This window comes from Sinocyclocheilus grahami, unplaced genomic scaffold (genome assembly GCF_001515645.1).
Source record: "Sinocyclocheilus grahami isolate Dianchi unplaced genomic scaffold, SAMN03320097.WGS_v1.1 scaffold875.1, whole genome shotgun sequence".
Lineage (NCBI taxonomy): Eukaryota > Metazoa > Chordata > Actinopteri > Cypriniformes > Cyprinidae > Sinocyclocheilus > Sinocyclocheilus grahami.
In genome coordinates this window covers 836,699-844,825 of record NW_015506054.1, presented here as the reverse complement: position 1 = coordinate 844,825, position 8,127 = coordinate 836,699, and the positions used below count along the sequence as shown (strand labels likewise).

The window sequence follows — 8,127 nt, the reverse complement described above, 5'->3', positions numbered from 1 at the left end:
ATATATATATATATATATAATGTCTGAATAATTTTTGGTCCCAAATTTGTATCAGTTTTACTGGTAGTCCACTGTATGAAGAATTGTGGGTATAATATATCACAGTTTACTTTATTTAGCTATCCTCACTTACATAAATGAACTATAGTGTCCTGCACCCACTAGTAAACAAATATCAAAAATTATATCTGGTCTCTGAATATATATATGTCATTTAAAGCTCTTTTTTTAATTGGTCAAAATAACAAATGTTTTCATTTGTTGTGAGTGAAAATCAGGGTTATTCCACCAAATATTGATTTCTGAACTCTTCTGAAGTTCAAAGATTGGTATTGTGTGAAATTATTTAAACATAATTTTGACCAATTGTCATTTCATGCTCTAAATTACTCATTTTTATTTAAAATTTGGAAGAAATGTCGTCAGTAGTTTACAGAATAAAACTAATTTTTTTTTACTCAGACTCATAAATCCAGACAAACTGAGAATTTTCAAGTGGTCTCAATGATTTTTTCTTCTCTACAGTAATCAATGGCAGTTCATTTCCACAAATTGTGCCAGATTTCTTTCATCCTAACTGTGATTGAATGATATTCCAGACCAGCATTTTCTCCTGGACTTGACTCTGACTGACTGCTTTGAATCTGAGTTCAGAAAACAGCTTTTACACTGGGTTTGCACCAAAAGCTCTAGTGTGAAATAGTGCTGGGCGATATGACCACAAATTTATATCACGGTATTTTCCAAAATCATACGGTTTCACGGTACATGACGGTATTTGTTTTTTCATGCATGAGCGGGTGTTAAGCATATCTTCTACTGATTGAGAGGAAATACTGCAGTATATTGACTCAGAATGCCCTATTTTACTGTCATGATGAGTGAATATTGTCAGAAAATACCACACTAAATAGTGACTAAACAACCCCTTTTAATACATGTTAACCAGGAGTCACTCTCATTTATAATCACAGCATCGTCTGATAAACTCAGCATGCATCTACACTAAAGAGCGGCTATGCGGTTGTGTTGGCTAGATTACTTTTTTGTCTCATGCAGCGCACTGCCTGCGTCTGAGTAACAAACTAAAAAAAGTGCATGTGATATTAACAGACGAACTGCGCTCATATTTATAATTTCTAACGATCAGTAAGCGTCAGGTACTCATTTATTGAGGAGTCGGCTGCGGTGCTTCTCTGCCGCTCACTGCACAGAACAGACGGCGAGAGAGGCGACACTTCTCCGGGAAAGTCAGACCTCGCGCTCGCGGGACAGCACTGGAGAAATCTTCCAACTGAACCATAGCTAAGCTTTATCCAAAAAAGTCACTAGGTTTGTCAGTAAGAATATTCTATGGAAAAAAGCCACTAAAAGGGTCTGAAAGTTGCTGAATCTAGTGCTAAAGTGGCGCTGGTGTGTGTGAGACGCAGGAGCTGATGGCAGCGGGCGCTGGATATTTGTGGCAGTCAGTGTGGATATTGTGGATGAGTTCTTCTGTGTCATCACGTTCTATTAGTTCTACAGCTTCAGTTTCTGAACTTTCACGCTTAGTAACATACAGCTGTTCCCTCACCACAGTGCAACAGCGAAAAGGGACCCCTCTCAAACAGTGTCGCGTTCCCAACGTTGTTTAAGCGTTGTATTGCGGTATTTAAAAAATTCATATCAAAACAAAAATAAACAGCGGTATTCGGTATGAACCGGTATACCACCCAGCACTAGTGTGAACACACGCATGGGCTGCTGGAGGTGTGATGGAGAACACGACAGGCTGGTTTGGGAGAGAAAGGAAAGACGGATGGATTGAGAGGAAGTGCAGGAGGAAGAGGAGGAGCGTCTCACCAGGCCTCAACCGGCTCTCTGCCGCTGCAGCAGAACGAGAGAGAGACCACAGTCACACTCAGACTCATTCAGCAGCTGCTCAACTCAAATAGACCCTCATATTAAATCTAGTTTCAAATTAATATCGTTTTTTATGAATATATATATATATATATATATATATATATATGAAAAGTTAAAAAGTTGTTGTTGAAGAAAATGGAGAAAAAATTACAAATTAAAAATATAATTTGCGGGTATCATTAATTTTTTTTGCATTTTAATTAATATATATTTAATACATATTTGTTTTAAAATATGGGGGGGGGGATTAAAGTAACAAACTATTTTTTATTACATTTTTTAGCATTTTAATTTATTTAGATATTTTTAATACATACGATTTTAAATATTAAATTAAATCATATTAGATATATTGAAATAAATATATTTTTATGTGAATATAATATATTAAATGAATCAACCACAGTTCATTTTGTGACTCCAGAAGTTCAAGAACTCTGTTCTTCAATAAAGTTGTTGGGGGGAATAAAGCAGAAATATTATTGAAGTTTGTTTTTTTAATTGCTTTTTTAGCATTTTAATTCAGTTAGATTATTTGAATAGATAAAACTTTAATAAATAAATTATTAAATGGAATCATTAATTAAATTCAAATTAATAAATGTTATGAATATATCTTAATATATTCAATTAATAAACCAGTTTATTTTGTGACTCCAGAAGTTCAAGAACTCGATGTTCTTCAATAAAGTTGTTGATGGGAAAATTTCAAGTCGAAATATCATTGCAGTTCGTTTTTTCATTACATTTTTGAGCATTTTAATTTAGATTATTTTAATTAATAAAACCTTTAAAATAATTAAATTAAATAGCGCTCATCATGTGACGTGCACAAGACTCGATTCACAACTAAAATGACTCTAACCTCCTTTTAACTGCTGCTTAACCCGAGGTTTACTAGACGTTAAGTGCAGAGTGAAAATCTTAAAGGAATATTTCGGGTTCAGCTCAATTGACAGCTTTTGTGCCATAATGCCGATTACTACAAAAATCAATAAATTTGTCCCTTGTTCACTTAAAAATTTTTTTTTTTAAAAATAGCAAAATTGAGAATACAGCGAAGCACTTACAAATGAAGGTGAATGAGGCAGAACTGTGAAGCAGTACATTAACTCTACTGGTAAAAAACTCTATTATTTGAGCTGTAAAGCATATTGTTTATGTCCTGTAGCTGTACTAGTGAGTATTTTAGTGTTTAACAAATGCTGTGGATTAATGAGCACTGTGTGTTTTAGGATCAGTAGCACGTGAGATTCAGGACAGAGGAGGGTAACGACACACACACACACACACACACACACACTGATCACCTGCAGTGATGCTTCCTCGCCGCCAGCCAGAACGTCCTCTCGCACCCGTAGCAGCGGGACGCCGCGTGATCCGAGAACCACTGCGTCACATGACCACAAACACAACAAGCATTAGAAACACTAACCACATGAAGGCCAAATACGGAGTCACTGCTCTTCTGAACTGAATCTGGTCTCATGCAGAGTTGAGGTTGTTACACATCTGTGTCGTGAAGGCAGAACGCAGCTGAAGCACATCGTCTGATCTGCTCACCTCTGCGTCCTGTTGTTCGATCTGTTCCCAGCTGGACTCGGACAGGAGATCGGTGTTCCCGTTATTCTCTCCGTCCGGCAGAGACGTCTGCGGCACACAGGAACAGGAAGTCTGAGATTTACAGCTGACAACGTCAACGCCGTTGATGAGATTAAAGGTCCGTTCACACCACAAACACCGACTATAACGATAACCGTAACTAATATAATATCCATAACAATAATTATAATAACTACAACTATAATGATAACTATAACATTAACCATAACTAAAATAATATCTATAACAATAATTACTAACCATAACAATAACTATACCATTATTAACATAACCAAAATATCTAATAACAATATTTATAATAATAACTATAATGCTAAATAATATAAATAATATCTATAACAATAATTGTAATAATAACTAACTATAATGTTAACAATAAAATAATAATAATTATAATAACTATAATGCTAACTATTAAAATAATGTCTATAACAATAATTATAATGATAGCTACAACTATAATGATAACAAAAAAGACTAACTATAGAGATCAATAACAATAACTTTGATAATAAGTATGACTATAATGATAACTATAACAATATTTGTAACTCCAACAATAGCAATAACTATAGAGCTAACTGTAATAACTAACAATTTCTATACCGATAAATATAAAAATAATAATGAATATAATAACAATATCTTTAACGATAACTGTAGCAATAACTATAAAGATAGCAGTAACTAACGATAACTATAATGATAACACTAATGATATCTATAACAATACATGTGATAATAACTATAGCGCTAACTGTATCTGATCTATAACTATGAAGATAACTATAATGATAGCTAAAACAATAACTATAATATCTATAATGATAATATCCACAACTGCACTGATAACTATAATAACTATAATGGTGACCATACCAATAGCGATAACTATATTGGATGATAACATTGTTTATTCTAAGCGCGCACTGCCGTTTTGTTGTCTCGCCGCTTTAAATACTCGAGCTTCTGATTGGCTGTCAGTGTTTTCCTCATTCATCGGCAGTGTTGGGGAAAGTTACTTTTAAAAGTAATGCATTACAATATTGCGTTACTCCATAAAAAAGTAACTAATTACGTTACTTTTTATGGAAAGTAATGTGTTACGTTACTTTCGCGTTACTTTTTAAATCTGGACAGGGCTCGCTTGTTTTATATTTTGCTATTTCTGGCAAATATAAAAGCCTTTCACACCTAAAGTGAAATGAATAAGCCTCAGGCTGAAGGGAAAGTAAATGTACGTCCGTACAGTAGAATGCAGAAGAAGATTTCAACACACTTCAGCAATAAACAAAGACACAAATGTTCGTCTAGAGTAATTTGTGCTTATTAGTACGGTTGAACTGGATCATCGAAGCTCAGAAGCAGATAGAATGGGATTAAATACATAAAGGATATTTGTGTTTAACGTTTAATTATTGCAGGTTTGCGTCATATTCTGAGCTGCATTATTTTTATTCATTTTGAGGAATACTGAATCTGTGTTTTGTGAGTGAGATGAATTAATGCATATTCATATTTATTTTAGAGCTACAGTAACATCTGATTTCTCTCAGCATGGGGACAGGAGAGCTGTCAATCAATACATTGGGGGAAAAAAGTAACTTGCGTTACTTATTTGAAAAAGTAACTCGGATATTCTCTTGTCAATTAAAAAGTAATGCGTTGCTTTACTAGTTACTTGAAAAAAGTAATCTGATTACGTAACTCTAGTATATGCTTGTACTACACTGTTCATCAACAGGGGAAAGATTGCTCTGAAAGGGACATCTTTACAATATCATTCCTCCGTTTTGTTATCGTTATAGTTGTAGTCTCTGTCAGAGCTTGAATGATTATTATTACGACGGTTATAGTTATCGTACTTGGTGTGAACAGACCTTAATGAAATTATAAATTGTAAATGAAGTTATTTACGGAGCGTAAGGCGTGTTTGTTCCTCACCAGCTTCCCGTTGACGTGCAGCCGGCTCCAGAGCTCCTGCACCTGTTTCTTCAGCGTCTCCACCTGCAGCTGATGCCCGGGAGGCCATCACATTTTAGTCAAAATCGCTGGCGGTAGCTGGCAACTTTTAAAAAAATGCTGGCAGGGAAAGAGTTAATGATCATGTTTACATGCACTAGAATGTTCCAATATTAATTTCTTACATAAATATTTCACGTAAGCATTTTACGTTGGCATTTCTGTAGCTCGAACAGTAGAACGTGTGACTAGCAACGGAAAAGTCAAGGGTTGGATTTCCAGGAAATGCATAAACTGATAAAAATTTAAACCTTAGATCTGGGTCATTATAGTCAACTAAACCTAAAACAGAAAATAAAATTTTGTTATGTGAAATAAAATAAATGGGTATTAATTGAGTTTAAAAAAAAATGTATACTGAAATATGTATATCTCAGTGATTACCTTAAATGTCATTTTAAGTTGTTTTGAATAAAAGAGTGTTTAATGCATAAATGTTCATATTTAGTATGCATCATGTGACCGCATTAACCTGATGCATGTAAACATGGTTCATAAATGGGTTTGGAAAAAGGAACTGCAGCACACAGAAGCACATACATCACGTCTCGTTTACCTGCTCACAGGTGTGTCCTCGGGCGAGGCTGAGGGGGCGGAGTGTGGCACACATGACTCGTCTGAAGGCGTGGAGGGGGCGGAGTTAGGCAGGTAGACGGCAATCCATAGCATCAGATTCCTCACGTGACACACCGGGTGCAAAACCTGATGGAGAGATTCAGGCTGCGTCTCAAAACCTAGTGAGCTGCCTAGATAGAATTCAGAGCAGGAACTACAATTGAAAATATATATATTTTTATGTTTTTTTGGGGAAAAGTCACTTCTGCTCACCAAGGCTGCATTCATTTGATCAAAAATACAGTAAAAAATTTGCAAAATATTATTAGAATAAAAAAAGCTGTTTTCTATGTGAATCTCTGTTAAACTGTAATGTATTTCTGTGATGCGCAGCTGTATTTTCAGCATCATTCCTCCAGTCTTCAGTGTCACATGATCTTCAGAAATCAGTATAATATCCTGATCAAGAAACATGATTATTATCATCAGTGCTGAAAATGCATGTGCTGCAGTGTTACTTTACAAGCATTAAGAGACTATTACAGTTTTTATTCCTTTTTTTAATCAGTTTTTCTTTTTATATTTTCATTTTAATTGTAGTTATTATAGTTGTTTTTGTCATTTTTAGTAGCTTTGGGGTTTTTCATATGTAGTTTTTATTAATTTTATTTCAGTTTTAATTATTTGGCAACTAGTTGAGAATTGTATTTTATCTTTTTACAAATTAACGTTTATTTTATTTCAAGTAACAAATTAATTTTATTGTAGATATCTATAATAACCGTGATTTGAATTAGTTTTTCTGTTTTTATTTGAATTTTTAGTAAAAGTGGTAATTATGTTTTGTGTTTTTGCCATTTTTATTTAGTTTTCTATTTATTTTTCATTTTATTATATATATATATATATATATATATATATTATAAACAGATAGTTCCGGTGCTTGATTCTGATTGGCTGAGCCGTGTTCGAAGCTGTTGTAAATGACTCTACAAACATACACCTTTGATTAATACCATTACACTTTATTTGCTCTGTTTTATTTTGTGAAACCTTACTACGTATATGGAATAACCGGTTTATAAAAGCAGTAAGCCCCGTGAAGCCGTTTCGATATATATATATATATATATATTAAAGTTTATTTTAAGTCAGGTAACTAAAGATACCACTTTGTAGCAACCACAACTGTTTCTGAGGAGCTACATTGTTTGGTGGAAGAATACTGTTTTTATTAATATCATTACACTTTATTTGCTCTGTTTTATTTTGTGAAACCTTACTACGTATATGGAATAACCATTTTATAAAAGCAATAACCCCCGTGAAGCCGTTTTGATATATATATATATATATTAAAGTTTATTTTAAGTCAGGTAACTAAAGATTTTTATGGTTTAAGTTAATTATAATAACCCAGGCTGTAATATATTTGATCACACAGAAGAGCAGACATGATTTCAGATGTCACGTGTGTGCGGTACCTTCTCGGATCGCAGCGAGTATAGGATGTTGTGGAAGGAAGTGTTGGCAGGCCGCAGCAGAGACCAAACGGAGCACGTCTTCTCCTGAACGCGCTGCTCCTCGCGCTCCTTCACGCTGTTACACAGGAACGTCCCAAACAGACACGAGTACGTGTGCTGCACTAACTTCACCTGCAGTAACAAACACAGCCGCTGTCATGATATATGAGTTTTCAATAAATCTGTCATGAAAACAAGTTTTTATTACAGCCACCATTTAAATGTTTATATTTCAACAACAAATTGGAGTAGAAACAGAATTAGTTAATTAAAAAGTCACCTTAAATGCAATTCAATGTCTATATGCAACTCCAACTTTTATTTGAGCACAGATTATTAAATAAATGCTACTAATTAATTGATTATTAAATAAGGCTGTCAAGCAATTACAATTTTTTATCTAATTAATTACATGTGACGATTAATTAAATTTTTTTAAAACTGAATATTGAAAATAAATATTGAAATAATAAAAAATAAAACAAAACATGAAATATAC

At 33.9% G+C, this 8,127-nt stretch overlaps 2 protein-coding genes across 2 annotated transcripts in view; both read right to left on the bottom strand.

The window, feature by feature from the left end:
• The window catches only part of LOC107563441 (myotubularin-related protein 3-like), a gene marked incomplete at its 5' end in the record, with an annotated part of 11,302 nt that extends 5,755 nt beyond the window's left edge, over positions 1-5,547 (bottom strand). Inside the window, 4 exons of the mRNA XM_016248318.1 lie at positions 1,843-1,866; positions 3,216-3,295; positions 3,469-3,555; positions 5,473-5,547. Of these exons, the coding sequence (XP_016103804.1) occupies positions 1,843-1,866; positions 3,216-3,295; positions 3,469-3,555; positions 5,473-5,547 (266 nt within the window). The remainder of the gene's footprint in view (positions 1-1,842; positions 1,867-3,215; positions 3,296-3,468; positions 3,556-5,472) is intronic.
• Positions 5,548-6,100: 553 nt separating this feature from the next.
• The window catches only part of LOC107563440 (myotubularin-related protein 3-like), a 17,054-nt gene continuing 15,027 nt past the window's right edge, over positions 6,101-8,127 (bottom strand). Inside the window, exons 9-10 of the mRNA XM_016248317.1 lie at positions 7,590-7,760; positions 6,101-6,252 (exon numbers count right to left, since the gene is read on the bottom strand). Of these exons, the coding sequence (XP_016103803.1) occupies positions 6,103-6,252; positions 7,590-7,760 (321 nt within the window). The 3' untranslated portion in view covers positions 6,101-6,102. The remainder of the gene's footprint in view (positions 6,253-7,589; positions 7,761-8,127) is intronic.